This window comes from Lampris incognitus, chromosome 6, assembly GCF_029633865.1.
Source record: "Lampris incognitus isolate fLamInc1 chromosome 6, fLamInc1.hap2, whole genome shotgun sequence".
In the NCBI taxonomy this organism is placed as follows: Eukaryota; Metazoa; Chordata; class Actinopteri; order Lampriformes; family Lampridae; genus Lampris; species Lampris incognitus.
The window spans coordinates 22,126,185-22,146,446 of NC_079216.1; the positions used below are offsets into that span (position 1 = coordinate 22,126,185).

Here is a 20,262-nt window from a genome sequence, read left to right on the forward strand (position 1 = left end):
TAGTTATCACAGTAATTGGATGTTTAATTAGTACTTAGATATTCAGTATATGTGTATTTATTGCTGTTAATACAATTCTTACCAGTCCAAGTTTGAATGCTGTATAGTGTGGATCGGCTACCTACAACTTTTTTTTTCTGTTGTGGTATTTCTTCCACTATTTCCACATGTATTTAACTTTTTAATCACTTTTTCAAATGCTGTACACGCCTATAATTATTTTAGTTACTTTTACTTCTTTTGCCATTTCAAAAGATTATTTGCATCATATGTTTCACGAGGGCGACCTATATGTGTGTAAATGTGCCTCGTTAATCATAGATTCTGACCAAGTAGCTGGAAAGATAAATCTCACTTGCTACATTTCTTTATAATCAATATAAAATTGCGTGCTGTGGCCTTTTTGACCGCCAACTATTGTATTTTTACCCTCTGGCCCTCATCAGACACCTGTAGAGTAGACATACAATTTAGATAAGCCACCAGGGAAGTAGTTGAGTTCCTACCTGAAGCGTAAACTTCTTGAGGTCAGAGCAAAACACGGTCCTTGCCTGCTCTGCGTTTGAATGTAACGTTTACCTCTCTCTCTCTCTCTCTCTCTCTCTCTCTCTCTCTCTCTCTCTCTCTCTCTCTCTCTCTCTCTCTCTCTCTCTCTCTCTCTCTCTCTCTCTCTCTCTCTCTCTCTCTCTCTCTCTCTCTCTCCCTCGCTTTTCCCACACGCACGCATGCGTGTCAGGTTGCTTTGGCGGTTCAGGCTGTGGTCCTGGCGTATCTGTGTTTGTTTTAAGTCACGGCCCCTCCCTCCAGAGAGACGGCAGTGAAGTCCAGCGGTGCCTGGGGGATGAAACCTGAGATGTGTAGGTCTTCGTAGTAAACAATCCCTTTATGAGGCCGAGGCGCTGCCTAAAAAAGATCTCTGAGTTACACATCCATCATCTTGTCAGGACACTATTTGGATTGCCTCAGAATTTGTCTACACAGTATGTCGGATTCATTTCCTTTTCATTGCCCATGAAAAGATGGCATTGTAGAAGTTTCCACTTGTGCAGCGTGGGTTAGTTTAGCAGAATAGAGTGCTCTGACAACTGTAATTTATAGTTGCTTTTGTCAAATGTTTATTTTATTTTTAGAGGGCAAGTTATTTCTTTTAAGGGTCATACAGGCCTGGATGGCGGGTCTGCTGTCTGTGCTCTGTACCTATTCTTTCTTTGAATGGAGTTTGGGAAGCCGTGTTCTTTTGTTGAATGCGGGCCATCCGTCCCCTTCCCCCGCTCTGCCCCCCCCCCTCACTCTGTGCAGGGTGACGCCGCTCGCTCTCACCCCGCCCCGCTAACTCAATCCTGGCGTTCATTTCATTCCTGCTCCCATTCCTGCTCTCATTCCGCGCATATTTCGCATCCCTGAAAAATACGAGACGATTTTACGGCGTTACTCCGCCACATTTGACGAAAACCGAAGCTGCCGGAGTTCGCGGAGGCTCTCCCGAGGCTGTGGCCGTCAGAAATCCGGGAGAAACGGACGATATTAATTCAGAAAGACACGCTCGAATCAAGGTAAGTTCCCAAGGAGTTTCCCCAGTCTGCGCCCCGGACATTTCCCGGACGTTTGTTTTCGGTCAGAAGTGGTCCCCGAAACGGAAATCGAATATTTTAGTCAAAATTGTGACCATAGCAGACCAAAGTGAGTCCTCCGTTGTAAGACAGTCAAAAGAATAAGCTTGTTGTAGGTTGTCTAGCAAGCTTTTCTACAGCGACTGATGTCGCTTTCACTATTCACTTATTACTCTCCCTCCCTCCCGGCGCCGACAGGAAGACAACAGCTCTGTTTTGGAGCGCGTGTGTCCGGGGACATGAACCGGCTCACACCGAAGCCGTTCAACCCGGGCAGGTGGAGTGAGTTGGGCGTCCGTAAACGCGTTGAGCCGGTGTTGGGAACAAAGCTCCGAGTCGACGGAGGACTTGTTGCATCGGCCGCCTGTGTGCCGGGTAGGCCCAGCCGGCTGAGTGTAGGCCGGCAGGAGGCTCCGCGGGCCCTTCACAGCTCCGTCCGTCTGCGGCCGCGACACCTCCGCAAATCAGACAAACCACTATTCGGGAAACGTGTCGCTTTAGCTTACGGCCTAAAAATACGCAAAAGGAAAAAAAAGAAGAAAAAAAACCCCGTTTAACTCTGAAGGTCCCTCATAGTTGCTCGCGTAATGAGTGCGGTAGTTTTATTAACTGGTCCTTCATTTAAATTAACGAAACGGTCTTTTTTTAAAGACGTTTTTATTTCGAATAATTATTACTATTAATAATTATTGGCTAGTAATTGCTCTTTTATTGCTAGACAAAGTAAAAGTAAAGTATTCATTGCTGGACAGATATTTTGGTGTCGAGCTGAAACGGCCATGCTTTAATGTTTTTCCAGAGAATATCAATCCGCCGCTGACCAGCGAGCCGACGGGACTCCCGTTCCCATCACGCGGCGTCAGCGGAGGGCTCGAGACCCTCCAGGAAGTAAAGCACAAAGAAGAAAGCGTTCATGTGCAGTTTGGTTCGTATGAAAGTGGCAGGTGCCAAAATGAGGAAGTAACGCGTTACAATCGCTTAATTTTAATTAAGTTATCAGCTGGTGTTTTGATACCTTTTTCAAACACAAGGAGCAAAATAAAAAAACGCTCAGCACCTGTCCAACATCTCTCTGGCTCTGTCGTTAGCAGTGGAGTGTATTATTCTAGTTCTAATCGTGTAAAACAAATTGAGTGGGATTTAATGAATCTCGCTTTCTAAATGCGGCTCAGTTTTAGATATTTTACCTTCTATTTTTTTGGGACGAGCTAAATTTTGGGGCATATTCCTCCTCTTTCCTGCCTCTCGCTGGCAGTAATCTGGCTTGATGATGAAAGAACCCTGGTAGTAACAGAGGAGGAGGGCGTGTTGTTGTGTGTGTGTGTGTGTGTGTGTGTGTGTGTGTGTGTGTGTGTGTGTGTGTGTGCGCGTGCGCGCGTGTGACTGACAGAGGTTGTTTCTGGGCAATGTCAAGGCTTGTGAGTACAAAGATGTTTCAGTCACCACGGGCAAACAGCTATCCTGCCCCCCCCCTCTCTCTCTCCAATCCGTTGACATCTGTTTTGAGTGCTCTGTTTTGTGCACCTGTAGAGACGCGCGCGTGTGTGTGTGCATGCGTGTGAGCGAGAGATTGAAATGGGGGGGGGGGCAAGTCTGGGGGGTAGGTTGCAGATCCAGGCGTTTGTTCTGGGCCTAAGCAATGCAGACTGACAGACTAACAGCCATTTGGTGTGTGTGTGTGTTTGCTGTCCAGGCCAGGCAGGCCTATTGTTGCAGCAGCAACAGGCGTTGGTGGTTTAGGACGCCCCATATGGCTCATGTGTGCTTTAGTCACAACCGCTGTGTGCATGTGTGCGTGCATTCGCGCAGTACACAAATGCTGTGCAATATGGTGAAGCCAAGAGCGGGAGGCCGTTATCTCCCTCTTCCTCCTTGTTTCATCTTGTGTTTGGTTTGAAGACAGGAGGACAAAGTCCAGCACACAGATTTTTTTAGGCCCAGGATTAGTGAAAGTAATCATGTGGTCATAAGGGATGTCTTGTGAAACAAAGCAGATGTAGGCTTCCTTTTTACCAATTAATTTTAAAAACGGTGAAATACAGTTGTTTGCGACTGTAATTGGGAGGAAAAGCACTAATTTGTCAAATTAATATGTTGATGAATCAACAGGTGATGAGCTGAATCTGTAAATCCAGAAAGCCGCTGGCAGTGAACAAGTCTGCTGTGTGCTGCCCTACTGGCTCATACAGCTCCTCATACACTACTTACTCTTGACAGACAACTCAATTTCTGTGTTCAGATGAAGGGTTCCAGTTTCACTGGACTTCTCCCTGCTATTCTGTGTTGTTCAAGATCACACCTCTTTAGTATTTTGACATAATGTTTGTCTTCTGTGTAAAAGAAACAGAAATCACAATCGAAGCCGCATAAGTTTATCCAGACAACCGAGTGAAACCGAATCATGATTTTATTAAAAAAAAACTTTTGTTTTTTGTTTAGAGAATGGAGTGAAGAGTAGTGTGTAAAGGAAGAACACTGAGTGCACATGTAATGAAATTTGGGAGCAGAGCCAATATATTATGGTAAAAAGCTTTTGTGTGTGTGTGTGTGTGTGTGTGTGTGTGTGTGTAAGAGTTTTTGTGTGGGGCGGGGGTGGCTAGGGCCACAGGGTAGGGGGAGAGGGGTGTGTGTCGGGGGGGTGCTTTGTTTAGGGAACGGGGGAACAATAGGCATCCTCCTGGGTGGGGGTGAGGGTAGGAGAGAAAGGGATGTGGGGGAGAGGGTGAAGTGGGAGAGCTGCTGGCTGCAGGAGACCAGTGGTGCCTGTGCAGGCTTGCCTGCATGTATTCCCTCATCTATTGTTTTTCACCTTTCTCTTCATTAGGTGTGCCTTTCTGTCTTTTTAGTCTTTTGACCCGCCCGCTACTTTGGTCCTGCATCTTGACAGACAGACAAACAAATAAGAACAACACGCCCTCCATGGGAAGTTGAGTCGACCTCAAATTTCCTGTCCTCTCTAGGAAGTGAACAGGAAGTCCAGATTTCAACTACTTTTTTGCTTAATTCCCTGGATAGGAATAAAGGGGAGGCCATTTATATGATAATACACTGCATCCTGCGGATACATTAACTGACTTTGTGAGGCTTTTTTGTATTTGCTTGCTGGGAAGAACAATAATCTTGCATGTGGGAGGTGTTTTTTTTCTCCTTTTTTTGCATTGGAAAAACATTCTCTTGTTTTGTCGTGATCAAATTCAGGATTTTGTTTGAATAGTCAATCACCACCCATACATTTGAAAGACTGTTAGTCGTGGTAAAGTTTCTGAAACCAGTGTAAGACTTGTACAAGGCATTATTAAAAAGTTGAGTAGCATAAGCACAAAGAAGCATAAGCAGAAAGAACACAGGCCTATGAAATCATAATATATTACCTTTCTTACAATACCGCAATATATCACGGTATATTGAGTCATAATCCCTGTATCGTGATATGTATCATATCGCCAGATTCTTTATTTGGATGAAATGCTCCTTGTTGACTTTCTTTTATATTTAAAGTGTGTGTTGTTTTCCCCCGGAGCATCTTGTGCATATGGAGTAATATTCCATTATTTCCTCCCAGTTTTGTTTGGTCATTTACACTTTTACACACGCTCATACGTCAGCAACAGCTCATGTAGAGCTGTGAAAGAGGGGCGCGTGCTCCCCTGCCTGTTTGTCCGCTCCAAATAAAGGTTATTGGATGGTACAACCTTTATTTGTCAACGCCCCGCTGTTTTTAAGGCACAAACGGGACGCCGTTGTGTTCAATAAGCTCATCAGCCCGTCATCCAGCTCCGATTGAGAGTCATTACAGTAGGTGTAGAGACTTGGCAACAGGAAGAATTAGACTCAGCAGATAAGCAGGTTTATTCTTATTTGATCAAAGTAACCTGTACGAGGCCATTTTTGTGGGTTACGATGTACTTCCCAAGCTGCATCTGCCCCAATAAAGCAGTACTCGAGTTTTAATGGGTTGCGGATGGACAACGCAGTTTGGGGGTAATTCAGTTGTCTGTGTATTTTGTAGAAAGGAGACGGCAGTGATGGTCTCTTCCAGCTAGCAGAGGCTGTAGTTGTGGAAAGGTTTGATAGATGACAGTTCATGAGGTTCTTCACAAACCGTACAATTTTCTCCTGCCAGCTGTTCAAGAGGGACCACACTGGCACATGCAGTCCTTCTCAGGAAAGCACTTCAGAATTCACACTTATTAAAAAGCATATTGGTATTGCCATAAGCTCGGTAGACTTCCTGTCGATGTTGTCGCATGTGTGTGTGTCCCTGGTCTGACTCAGCAAAAACAGCTACCAGGGATAAAACAGCTATCAGGGATAAAACAGCTACCAGGGATAAAATGGAGCAGATAGAGACGGAGACGGGCGCAAAGCAAGAGACATAGAGAAGAAATTCAAAGAAAGCCTTTTCAACATCACATTTCTAGGTAGAATTTAGTACATTATTGTACGAGACCCTTCAGTCACAATCTGTGTCCAGTTAGTCTTATGTGTTCAGAAATGGTAATGCTTTTGTGAGACGAGACGGTGAAATAATGAGCAGTGCATGCTGTGAATCAGCCTCTTCACGACTCATAAAGGAGTCGCTCTCCCTTTGTGCTCTCTCTCTTTGCACATTTTATGATGCAGGAAGAATAAATGAATTTGTCTTTCCCCAGTATTTGTCCTTTATAATCATGCATCTATGTTAGAATTATAAACTCAACTGAAGTCCCGACCCTCTGGAAAATAAACATACACAATGCATTGTTGCCAAGAGAAATCCCAGGATAGCAACCCAGTTCAAAGTGTGTGTGTGTGTTTTTTTTTTTTTCTTTCAAGAAATGGAATCAGGTGAATGTAATCTGATTACAGAGATGCTCCAGCTGTTCTTCGTCAGCAATTTCAACCATGATTTATGGTTTTATGACTGTTAAGATAATTAGTGTTAGAAAACTACACAGCCTTTTCAGCCCCATCACTCCACCCATAAACCCAATGAAGAACATGAACTCAAATAATCAGGAATCAGGAACACTTTGTCACTTCACTTCATGCACTTGCGTACGTGAAATGACACGGAATGCCGTTTCCCCTGGCCCACAGCAGTACAACACAAAGACAAAAATACATCCAAAAACTACAAGAACACACATATCCAAACTAACACATCAAAACTAAACAAAAAAAAATCACTGTCCAAGGGAATGAACGGTCTGCATGGGCTAGCAGTTAGCTTAGCCCGCCCCGCTTCTGCGTCCTGTCAGACCACCCGGGGTGTTTCCTCCTCGGATGCAGCTCCGGGCAGGGGCCGTGATCCCTGGGTCCACCAGCGAAAGCAGACCAGGCTCTCCCAGCCGATCCAGCGGCAGCTCTCCCAGCCAGACACCCTCGACACACCTCCTCGCGACGACATCAAAAACACCATTCAACGCCAGGTGAGGCCGTCGCCAGACCGCCCTCGGTGTAATCGGAACTGCCGGTCTGCATGGGCTAGCAGTTAGCTTAGCCTGCCTCGTTCTCCCAGCCATCAAACGAAGACAAAACTTAGACGCAGACATGAACAAGAGACACTGCATTGATGGCACTGGGTGAGGCCGCTGCAAACGCGAATTTGCGCAGCCGTCTTCCCACACCTTTGATGAGTATGACGTTTTATTGACATCTTACCAATGCACAGAATTGATGCAACTCTTTCTTGCCGAGTCAAGACCGCGGCCACAATTGATTTTGAATTGATTTTGAGGCTGATCGTAAACCTTTTTCATTATGGCTGGTTAGCACTGATACAGCACGGTGTTAGTTGAAGGTGGTCATAATGAACAATTAGCGCAGATTAAAACACTAGAACGACCAAGGCGGTCATTATGAGCGTTTTGGATTTTCAAAGTTTAATAACTTTGTGAAAAAAAAAAAAGATACAGACCTGCCGCTCCCTGAATTCTCATAAAATTGCATATATTTGCATTAAAATGAGTTTTAGACCAATTGCACAAAAATGTTATGATCTACCTAAAACAACCATGAGCGGTCAAAATGTCCGCATGTAATTTGCACGTGATCGTGCACATCATGTCACTATTTATGACGTGTGTGGGTCGCATAATTTCCTTCGTGAAGTTCATTGCTCTTTCCTAGAAACACACTAGCGTTCTCCAGTACAGAGAAATAGTCTGAACTTGATTTTTGATTATTGCCAACGTGTCTGGTTATAGAAGCCGTTACAGATGCACCATGACTACCACCGAGGCGTTGCAGTATTTACAGTCGTTGGACAGCGGCCATTTTAAATTGTTTGAAAAATCGTATTAAAAGTTGTTAAAATGTTAATTTTGGTGTCAGTTAGTTTCATAACGCACATACTAACATGTAATGCATTAATATTTCAATTGGGTGTTTATCTTGACAGAATCTTCTTCTTCTTTCAGCTTGTTCCCTGTTTCCCAGGGGTCACCACAGTGGATTTGATAGTTTCCATTGGTACCCTGTGAGGGCACAGCACCGATAGCGGTCTTGTCAATCCGCACAATGATTTGGCAAAATGTTACGTCAGATGCCCTTCCTGACACAACCAGCCCACCGTCGTTCTAGTAGTTTCTAAGTTCTGGTCGTGTTTGGGACTGTTTTAATATTTATTTTCAGTCCATTTTTTACATTTTGTGTTTTATAGGCCTTGTTACGTTTGTTAGATTAGCAATATGTGTTTTCCGTTTTGTTTTTCAGGTAATATTTTCACTTTTTCAATTTTGCTATTCAAGTTTGACCATGTCTCACTGAAGTTTAAATTGTTTAAAAATAGTATTATAGTTGTTAAAATGTTAATTTTGGTGTCAGTCGTTTCCTAACAGACATACTAACATATGCAATGCATTAATATCTCAATTGGGTATTTATCTTGACAGAATATAGAGTTCAAAAACCGGCGGTCATGTTGGCTGCTCATGGTGGCTTTAGGTAGGAGTGAAATCCCGGTCGTTGTAGTGTTAACTTGTGTTTGAGGGTTCAGAATTGTAGGCTTTGTATCCTGGAGTGTCACTGTTCTCTTAAACGTACTGATTTGTTTTTATTTTTTATTTAAATTTTTTTTATTTTTTCAACTTGAATCCACAAAGAGTTGAGTTAGTGTGAGTTGGTCAATAATGCAAATCTCAGTGGATGTCAGCAATAGCCATTCAGAACTGAGTGAGGTGAAATAACTTGGATAGGATGAGAAGAAAAACATATCTAAATATTCAGTTTGTATTTCATTTAATTTCCATCCCAGACCTGCATTTAGTTCTCGTTTTTTTTTTAATATGTTTGCACCTTCTATAAGGCTCCATTGTTGTTTTGAGGTTGGACCTGGTAGTTCGCAGTCCCCATCTTGACTGCGTTGTTATGCATGTGTGTATGTGTGTACTTATACATTGTGAATTGACAAAAATCTTTGAAAACCAGTTATTAACTGTACAGTCTGTCCTCCCATAGTGTGTCCCCTGCCTGAGGGAAAATGCCACATTTCCAGCATGGATAAAAAAGGGGAATAGGACGAATTCACCTCTATATTTTAGCATCCTCAAACCACTCGGTTCTACATCTCTCCCCAGAGCTGGTCACAGCATCTGCCCTTAGCCTAGTGAAAACTGTGTCTGGACTTTGGCCTTGACCTCGACACTATTTGGTCAATGGGGCAAACCAGCGTCTGACTTGACGCTGCTCTTTCTGCCGTTCAGAAACCGCACCGACTGAAGAAACTAATGGGGATCGCTGACCCTGATGGCTTTTAAACAAACCCACTTCGCTGTTCAGAAACGCCATTGCATCAACAAAGAGTAGACATGCCTTTGTACGTGACCACCATTGATCTATATACACTGGATTAATAACGTGGTGATGGAGCGCCCACAACGGTTGAAGCCACTGTGACGCCATCTTGGTGAGCCTTAAATAAGTTGTGTCTGGCATTTCTGCCGGCCTGTCACTATGAATAGAAGCGCATCATCATACGGTTGCAAGACTACGTTTGATAAAGGATGCGGTAAAACTACACGCTATACATAGCTATAAAAGTATTTATCAATGTTAGAAGAAATATTAAATGTATCATGTTTGTAGTTGTCAGGGCGCCACGGTGGCACAGTGGGTAGCGCCGTCACCTCACAGCAAGAAGGTCCTGGGTTCGAGCCCCGGGGTAGTCCAGCCTTGGTTGTAATGTTCTTTTTTGATGTTAACGGATATTAACTGCATCTTTGACATCTAGTGGTATTGTCGGCACGTGTTAATTATCATAATTCATTATCCTAATTTGCAGCCAACAATATTATGGGTGGTGTGCGTGCCTATGTAGCAGGAAACAACTTGATGGCGATGTCTGTCCACTTATCTTTGTCCGTTAATACGACAAGGATGTCATTAGGGAATGCCAATGCCGTCGCTGTGGCTTCAGATTTTACGTCATCAGGTTCATTATGAGTCAGTGGTAAGAACCCACCCATGTTTCCCTGGCTGTGCCATCACACGGCAGGTAAACTCGGAGGTAAGACTTGTCACCGGGAACATATAACAGGAGGATTTTTCACTTCATGAATATTTGCGTTTTCCAAACTGTTTGAGACGCCGTCACATTGCTTGGAGTAGTCAGGCAATTCATATTGAGTGCATCCCCTGGATTTGTCAGGTTACCATAGTGACCAGCGTGTTACCATATCCTCACCATGGAATCAAGGGCGGACTGTGTGTCAGCCCTCGCTGCAGTACTTTGCTTGAATACATTCAGAACTACACGAGGGGTACTTGATTGAGCTCACTTTGCAGACATACACCTACTTTTGCAGCTGTTTCAAGTTGCAAGTTAAACCCGTCATCCCCGAGGTTGTTTCATTTTAAAGGTTTATTCAAATTTCACGTCAGAATCACCGACATATTAGTCGGTTTCACTGTTTTTCATTTGCCCTTCGGTGTTTTTTAAATGCAGGGAAATTAGACGGAGTGAAAAAAGAATTGATTTCACCTCGGCTGCACATTAATTCTATTCAGGCCATAAGAGACCCTTGTAAACATGGCAAAACATGTAAAAAAGAACAATGTTTGCTTTGAGGATTATGAGAAAATCCTCTTGTAGAAAACCTGGTGTGTACTCACATGCTGGAAGCGGTTAAAACAGATGCCTTTGAGTGGTCCAGCAGCTGAAAGACTAAAAAGAACTGACTACCTTGTGATAACACGGTCAACTTGTATACCAACATCACCCACTGGCAACACACACACACACACACACACACACACACACACACACACACACACACACACACACACACAGGGCCCTGTGGTCATGCAGACACTCACATCTCTGTATCATTACATTTCATTACAACCCACTGGCATGTTTCTGGAAATATCAAGGCCAGGAGTCATGCACACTGAGCGTAAACACAAACACACATTGAGCGAGGGGTAGGAGCCAATGACTGCTATAAGAAATGATTGAAAGAGAAAGGGAGAGAGAGAGGGAGCGGCAGAGCGAGGGATGTAGCCCGAGTCCAAGGCAGCTGCAGGATTGTGGCTGCATGCCCTGTGTCTGTTCTCCTGAGGCCTGGCGCTCACATCATAATGACTGGTGTCCAGGCTGGGGCTGGCCCGGGCCTGCCTGGCGAGGACTAGGGAGGCAGAACTGAAACTATGGAAGCTGAGGGGAGAAGCAATAAAGGAAAAGTTAGAACTGTTAGAAGGGACGAGGGAAGGAGGGCCAAGTTGTGAGCATGGTGAGCGTAAAAAGGAAAGGGAGACAGAGGGGAAACGGAGAGAGAGGGGAAATAGAGAGAGAGAGGGGGCGAGTGTAGCCCAGAGTGCGGAAGAGTAGCCAGTAGTCACAGTTGATTGTTGTGTGACTAATGTTTCTCTCCAACTTCCATCTGCTACAGGGCCCCTCTCACGCTGGCCTCTTCAGCGTCCAAAATAGCCTATAGTATCGGGGCTAATGCCTTCCCATAAAACTGGTGCCAAACGCTTTGTGTCTCATCCCAGGCTCGCACCTCTCACAGAGTGCGATATTAAACATTAATTTTTAAAAGTTCGAAATGCAGCCTCTCAGCTGCATGAGTATCTGTAACACGCCTTCCTTATACAGTTTGAATGGGCAAATAAGAGGGATTTTTCTTTGGGGAACAGAAGGGGGTACTTCACCAAACATCATGTTAGGGTTAATGTGCCCCGGACCAAGGCGATGACAAAAAAGAACTGGAGTCGGTCCACGGGCGCTGCACTGTGGCTGCTAGTGTACACAGCTGCACACACCGTGCATCCATATAGGATGGGTTAAATGCAGAGATGAGTTTTGTTGTATGTATGGACAATGACAAGTAAAGTGTCTGTCATATTACTCTTATCTGCTCGAGGGGGGGGGTACGTCACTGCATTTGGTATAGGTTTTATACCAACCCCCTTTACCCTTTACTCATCTCATCTTATTTTAACCTGATTTTCTCTGCCACTCCTATAACGGCTGAACAGCCCGGTATGAATGATTCTCAGATTCTCGCCTGTTAAAACCGGTGCTTTCTCAAACACCACCGCACCGCTCGTAAATGAACTCAAAACGGAGTGAGCACCAAACAAAGAGGTGGCCTTTTAATAGTAAGGTAAACAGCAGGAATATTTCCCGTGAATGGTGTCTTGAAGGAAACGGCTGTTTTTCAGATCATGTTAGCTTAGCGGTGCTATATATTAAACAGCTATGTGCTACGTAAAGACATGGTGGAGTAATGGGGTCCTGAGCAGAGAATGATGTCACCACTCCCTCTGTGTGTGTGTGTGTGTGTGTGTGTGTGTGTGTGTGTGTGTGTGTGTGTGTGTGTGTGTGTGTGTGTGTGTGTGTGTGTGTGTGTGTGTGTGTGTGTGTGTGTGTGTGTGTTGTAATCTGAGCCTCTCTGTTGTTTTGGGAGGCAGTCCGAATGCACGTGCATGTTAGTGCATGTGCGGTAGCTAGCATTAGCAGGGTAGCCAGCAAGCTAATAATGATGTCACGTGGATGTAGGTCAATCGGCAGGTTGAAGAAATGGCTCCTGACCAAGTTGAATATGTTACTAATGTTAATAAAATAACTCTATGCTGTAAAAACCAAATTTCCAACCAACGACATAATAGTCAAGAACGTGAAGGGAGGGGGAGGTTTGTGTTGTTTTGGTCTGAGATGCTGGTGTCAAATGTCGTATATAGTACATTTTAAAGTTTTTGTGTACTGAAACTGTAGGCTTGTGATGTAGTGTGCAATGGGAAATAAAGAGAGGTCAGGTGATATGAAATAACAGTTATAGGGGAAGTCATTTCTTTTTCACTGCCCGCTTTCATTTTTAATGATGTTTCTTGTTTCTTCGATTTCTGTTGTTTCTTTATTTCCCTCTTTCTATGGATGACTTGTAACCAGTCATCTCATAATTACTATGCTGGAAGTCAGTCGTAACAGTCATCCACAGTAACTAGTTTTCTCGTGGGGGAGTAACCGGAGAGTCATTTCCCCCACCACGTAGTGGACACACACACACATATACACACACACACACACACACACACACACACACACACACACATACTCGCAAAACTATACTTGTGGGGCCCCCTCATTGACTACATTAATTTCCTAGCCCTTAACCCTAAACTTAACCACGCAAATTACATGCCTAACCCTAACCCTTACCCTAACCTTAACCTAACCCTAATTCTAACCTTAACCCCAAAACCAAGTCCTAACCCTAAAATAGACCCTTTTACTTGTGGGGCCTGATAAAATGGCCCCACAAGTTAGATGGTTTCTGGTTTTTCTATCCTAATGGGGACCAAATGTCCCCATTAGGATAGTTAAACATGGTACACACACACACACACAGCTCTGAATTTGATTCCACTCTGTCAGCATCATAGGACTCAGAACCCAAATTAATTTGAAGAACATATGCCAGGAGTTTCAAACCCGCTGTCCACACACACACACACACACACACACACACACACACACACTGCTCAGGACTGGCGTAAATATGTTATTGTTGCTTCTGTTCCATAAAGCCTGTTGGATGAATGAAAGCTTCTTCTGATGGAAAGCTGCTGGGGGAGGAGGGAAGGAGGACAGAGAGAAACTCCAGGAAATAAAACTGATTCAGTTTGATACAAAAGGCTGTGAGTGCAAACCTGGATATGTGTTGAGACGAGAAGCGATTGTCGTCACAGGCATACCATCAATCGGTCAACCAGCCTTTTGATAATACAGCACATTTTGTGCATGCACACACACACACACACACAGACAAAATCATAAAGCGTTATTATCTCACCCAGTCATTTTGACAACAGATATGAGGTTGAATCAGCAACTGCATTCTGTTTTACACATTTCAATAGCATGCGCCCACACAGACATACGCCTCACAAGCTTATTTTGCAAGTCATCAAAGGGAACTATACAAGTTTGTAAAGCATAGAGGAGCAGAGAAAAAAAATCTGGGGATCGGCTATGCTACTCCAGCTTTGATATTTACTGTAGTGTTGTAGCGGATTCCTGTGGAAACACGATCAGTCGTCAGACCTCTTTTAGCTAACCTACCTTTCCTCTAAACTGTTGCTATCTGTTGTGTAGGAATAGGCTTTTTGCTCTCACACTCTCCCTTGTAGGCGCTCCGTTGATGTACATGTAACTCTAATGTTTGGTTGCTGCAAAGGGTGTAACAAGACGGGTGTTTTCTTAAGAATAGTAATTCATTAATTTCTTCTTTTTTTGCTTGTTTTTTTAGGTGCCTGTTTCCTGGCTTTGGACCCCAAACTCACTTGCCGAGTTTTCTGCAGCTGCCAGCTACTTGTAGCATTAAGTATTGGCGGTTAGCATTTGGTACCATCAGCCAGTGGCTGCCATTTGCTGTTGGCTGTAGGTTGCAATCACTGAAAGCTACAGTTAGCGTCAACATTAAATTGAATTGAAATTGAAATTATAATCTCCAAAATCTTGCAGTCACCACTTACAGTTGCAGTATTAGTATTTGGCTTTGAACGCTTCAGCTGATTTGCATCAACCCTGTTGCATTAGCACTGAAGATAAGGGTGTAGTCGCTGTTAGCGGTCGTTATGGAGCGCAGTAGCTGGAGTGGCAGCGAGAGTCCAGGGGAGGACATGGACAGACTGAGTGACTCTGGAGGAGACAAGACCGTGGATGGAGACCCCGAGGGCGTTTGGAGTCCGGACATTGAGCAGAGCTTTCAAGAGGCCTTGGCCATTTACCCCCCCTGTGGAAGGAGGAAGATTATACTGTCTGATGAAGGGAAAATGTATGGTAAGTTGAGAAGGGCACTGCTCTAGTCGGTGTCCACTATGTAGAAGTAAGAAAATCATACATGCACATTTGTGTCTGTTGGAAGCGATACGTTTGTGTGTATATGAGTGTTGAGTGTTGTTTTGCCTGGCTACATATTTTGAAGTAATGCATTAGTGGAAGATGCATTAGTGCTTTATTTTTTCCTTTTATTGATTTGCAAAGTCTGGTTTTGAAGAACGTGGCATCCGCACATAGCTCGATTGTTTCAAGCACAGCCAGTAATAGTACCATAAGGTGTATTTTTCAGGAGCTGGATGCGTTGGTGTGTCAGCCTGTTAGAAATGCCATGTAGCCTGCTGTTGTGAGTACTGTCTCACAGGGCACTGAGTGTTAGGAGCAGGGGGAGAAAGGCAAGACGAGACATCAGAGAGGAGGTAATGGAGGCATGCTAGGAACATCAGAGAGGGTGGAGTGTGTGTGTGTTTGTGGGCTATTAGAGAGGAGAGCAGATGGTCCTCTGGCTGCCACCAGCTGCGACCCCCCCCCCCTTCCCTCTCTGCTGCTAGTTGTAGGACTTAAATGCATACTGCGCTCTAGGGATTTCTTTTTGATTTTACTTATGTTTTGGACTTTAATGTTTTGCATTGTGGCATAATCTTGTGAATCATGATTCAAGTTGTATATTCCAGCGACTATTAGACATATTCAGTCTGAGGTATAATCAGCAAAGTCTTGGCCTTTGACCCAGTTTGACTTAAAAAGCTACTAATTGTCCTTCTAATGCAGGGACCCATTACAACAGGTCTGTGACACTTCAGTTTCCAACAGAGTTTGAGAAATGCTGATGCACAGGATGCCTACAGAAACTCGGACAAGCTGACAATTCTATCTTCTGTCTGAGTTCCTGTTTATTGATCATTCACAGATCAATCAGTCTCTGTTCCTTGCCTTGCTGGCATGTTTACCATCGCTTGTTTACACGGTCGACCTTGTGTTCGGGTTGTTGACATGTTTATTGTGATGACATGATTGAGTTAGAAAGTGCCTGCTCAGGTGGTGTGAAAGGCAAATTTGGGAGACGGGCTGAGTTGAGGTGAGACATTGGGTATTAACCATTTCATCTTCATATGTGTTAACTGAAAAATAATTCACTATCAAGTGGTTCTCAACTCGAGCCATTTTTCTTTATTGACAGATACATAATGGAGCCCACATTTTTCTTTGCATGCTATTACTTCTTAATGATTTGGACAGATCCAGTGTTTAATACAAGAGGTTGGATTCTACTCGTGATGTTTTTTTTCTTAAATTGTTTGAGGGATCTTTTTCTACATATCAATTTGCTAAAGCAACAACACTGGAGCAACTGTAAAAACTTCTTTGTTAGTCCATTCATGCCCAAATTAAGGGGTGGCTTTCTGCTTTGAGCAAAATCTGTGCAATAGAAGTTCACTACCAATTCTGCGTAGTACCATAACTGAAATGTATTTTATTTTAGCTTTGCGTAAAAGATAGAAGTTGCCCGTGAGTATATGAAAGATATAAAATATGACAGATAAAGAAAGGTTTGACTGTACAAGCCCCACTGCTAGCCTTAGAGAAAAACACCAGCCTTAAAAGACAGGGCAAACTTGAAAAAGTGACGTGTCGAACCTGTTGGATATGGACAAAATGCATTGAAAACACAGATATGGATTCGTGAAAGGGCAATAGAATGAAAAGGATAATGGAGAGGCAGAGTGTGCTGCCCTACTAGCTTTGTCGTGAGACCCCTACAGGAACATCATATAGACCTCTTGAATGATTTGTAGGCCATCTAATTGGTATTAAACTTTCACTACATATCAGGTTGTGGAAGAGGTCTAAAACTGTATGTCCGTGCTATGTTTATCCATTGTCTTGTTTCACCCCGTTTATTGTAAAGCGACTTTGAGTGTTAGGAAGGAGCTATATAAGTCTGATTTATGCTCCGCGGTGGTGTAGTGGTCTAAGCATTGGCTTTGTGTTGATGCAGTTGCCCACTGGGGACCGGGGTTCGTGCCCGGTCTTGTCAGACCCGACTATGGCCGGACTCGATGAAGCAGCAATAATTGGCGACGCTGTCTTTGGGAGGGGGCGGAGTCAGCTTGTGTTCGTCACATGAATGCGTCTCTGTGTGTGTCGGAAAAAAAAGCAGTGGTTCGGCCTGGATTCGCCTTGTCACAAAAGTGGGGAGGCGTCTCCTTCGAGACTGCCGGCCGGAGAGATGCAGTTGGCGAACGCATGCAGTATGAGGGTGGGAGTTTGAACTAAAATAGGGATCGATTGGCCACTAAATTGGAAGAAAAAAGGGGAAAAAAAGTTACCAATGACTCACCGCTGACTCTGGTGCTTGTTCAATGTTAATCCTGCTAGAGTAGAGTTCCGCTTTTGATAGTCAATCATGACATCCTGTTAAATGGCCTGTAAAACTATGTGGGCATTAAGGATAGTCAAGTCAAGTTAAGTTCTTGCCTGGTTTTGATCTTACCTATCTGACAGATCTTTCTCTGTTGTAATTGGAGAATTCTCCTCATCCCCTGCATGTGGTGTTCCCCAGGGGTCAGTTCTTGGTCCAATATTATTTTCCATTTACATGCTTCCCTTGGGTCAGATCATCTGCGATCATAATATTAATTTTCACTGTTATGTGGACAACAGAGTTTACAAGTCAACTCATACAAACATGAATTCTGTGGTGTAAGTCATAACAGATGGATTCACCTGGGTTTGCTTTATGTCCCGCTTGCTGGTAGTGACATAGACGAACTTTCTCGTATTATGGCTCGTCTATCCGATATTAAATGCTGGATGTCACCAAACTTCCTCCAGCTCAATGTGTCCAAATCTGAGGTCCTTTTATTTGGTCCCCCTAACCTGACCGGAAACCTGAAAAATAATCTTGGGAACCTCTCTGCCAATGTCAAGCACTCCACCCATAATTTGGGTGAATTCTTTGACTCTGAGCTCTGTTTTGACACACAAATCACCAAGGTAGTACAGTCATGCTTTCTCAGAAACGTTGCAAAAATGAAAAAAAATCCTTCTCAAACGAACCTTGAAAAAGTCATCTGTGCATTCAATTTGTCATGTCTGGATTACTGTAATTCCCTGTATTCAGGGCTCAGTCAAAAGTCCATCTCCTGCCTCCAGCTCGACCAAACCTCAGCAGCCAGACTGTTAACAAATTCCAAGAGACAACCATCCATATCACTCCCATTTTTGCAACACTTCACTGACTACCTATTAGGTAAAAGATTGATTTTTAAACTTTTACTAGTTACTTTTAAAGCCCTACATGGCCTTGCTCCTACATATATATCACTGATTTACTCACATCCCATGAGCTTAGCCGCTGCCTGCATTCCTCAGGCAAGTGCTTTTTAACTTCCCTCAGCGAGCCTCGTTACTAAAGGCAACCAGGCATTTTCCATTAGAGCCCCACAGCTGTGGAACTCCCTACCTGAGGAAATTAGGTTAGCAAACTCACTACCTTCTTTTAAATGACTTTTCGAAACATACTTTTATAGGAGGGCTTTTTAGAGTAAATCTGTTGTTGGCCAATTTTTTTTTTTTGGGGGGGGGGTGGGGAGTGTTCCCTCTTGTTCCTCCCCAATTGCACTTGGCCATCCATCCATCCGATCCATTTATCCTACGCAGGGTCGTGGGAAGTCAGAGCCTATCCCAGCAGCCATTGGGTGGCAGGCGGGGAGACACCCTGGACAGGCCTCCAGTCTATCACAGGGCCGACACATTCACACCTAGGGACAATTTAGTATGGCCGATTCCGCTGACCTACATGTCTTTGGACTGTGGGAGGAAACTGGAGCACCAAGAGGAAGGCCATGCAGACATGGGGAGAACATGGAAACTCCACACAGAGCACGACCTTGAATGACCCCCAAGGTTGAACTACCCCAGGGCTCGAACCCAGGACCTTCTTGCTGTGAGGCAACCGCACTAACCACTGCGCCACAGTGCAGCCTTGTGCTTGGCCAATTACACTATTTTCTGAGCCGTCCCCATCACTGCTGCACCCCCTCTGCCGAGCTGGGGAGGGTTGCAGACTACCACATGCCTCCTCTGATACATGTAGAGTCGCCAGCCGCTTCTTTTCACCTGAAGTGAGGAGCCAGGGGAACGTAACATGTAGGAGGACCACGCCATTCCCTCCAGTTCCCCCTCCCCCCTGAACAAGCACCCCGATCGACCAGAGGAGGTGCTAGTGGAGCGAGCAGAACACATACCCACACCTGGCTTCTCACCCGCGGACACGGCCAATTATGTCTGTAGGGACGCCCAACCAAGCCAGAGGTAACACGGGGATTCAAACTGGCGATCCCTGTGTTGGTAGGTAACGGAATAGACGGCTACGCTACCCAGATGCTAGTTGTTGGCCAATTTTATATGTCTCTTTTATCACTTTTATTTCACTTGTTTTAGTCATATCCTTTGTTCTATCGGGTTCAGTGTTCTGTGTTTTATGTTCTTGTGGTCTTTATCCTGATTGTTTTACCTTGTTCTGTAAAGCAGATCAGGTGTTATGCATATATATTTTTTTGACTATTTTATCTTGCATTGTAAAGTACCTTGTAACATGGCTTTGAAAGGGGCTGTATAAATAAAGTTTATTATTATTATTATTAATAATAATAATAATGGCGGCACATTGGAGAGTAATGGATGAAATGGTGAAGTAGATCGTGTTCTCACACTCTTTCACCTGGCAGAAGTAGTGCTGAATAGTCCTAGCTAACATCTGCTCCCATACGTACACACAGTCATGGTGGAAGGTGCGAGTATGCCATGCAAAAGGCTCTGAGTGTCTTTGTGCCTGCAGTAGTTGGTTTCTACAACTTGTCGTCTACTGAAGAGAGATATTGTGTTGTGAATATGAAGAATGATGGTTTGTGTTTGTACATAAGAATATGCATCGTGACTCGGAAGGATAACATGATGGATCACAGTTTTCATGTTCTGGTATTTTACACGCCAACTTAATTCCACCCTTTAATACTCATTTTATTGCACATGTTATATAATGTACACAACTGCTGCTTGACTTTTCAGAGGCCAGGATTTGTGACTTGCGGTCTTCAAGGTCGTCCCAGCATACAAGCAATTAAACAGCCTCCACTCCAGCGTTTGTTAAAGACTGGTCTGGAAGGCTTTTGGAGTCGGGACTCGTTCTGAAAGGGTTTCCAGCTATTCTGAAACAGCTGAAACTCTGTTGTCTGGCCAGTCCAAGGTGACGAGTGACAGGTGACGAGTGACAGGCGATGAGTGACAGCGTTTACAAGGGACAGCAACACCTTTTTCAACCTGAATTCAGGGCAAAATGGTTCAGCTTCATGCAAGATTTTTTGCATTTCTTAACTCTAACCA

At 44.1% G+C, this 20,262-nt stretch overlaps 1 protein-coding gene across 1 annotated transcript in view; it reads left to right on the plus strand.

Annotated features, from left to right (window-relative positions):
• Positions 1-1,379: 1,379 nt before the first annotated feature.
• The window catches only part of LOC130113853 (transcriptional enhancer factor TEF-1-like), a 59,751-nt gene continuing 40,868 nt past the window's right edge, over positions 1,380-20,262 (plus strand). Inside the window, exons 1-2 of the mRNA XM_056281530.1 lie at positions 1,380-1,553; positions 14,345-14,877. Coding sequence (XP_056137505.1) covers positions 14,673-14,877 — 205 coding nt within the window. The 5' untranslated portion in view covers positions 1,380-1,553; positions 14,345-14,672. The remainder of the gene's footprint in view (positions 1,554-14,344; positions 14,878-20,262) is intronic.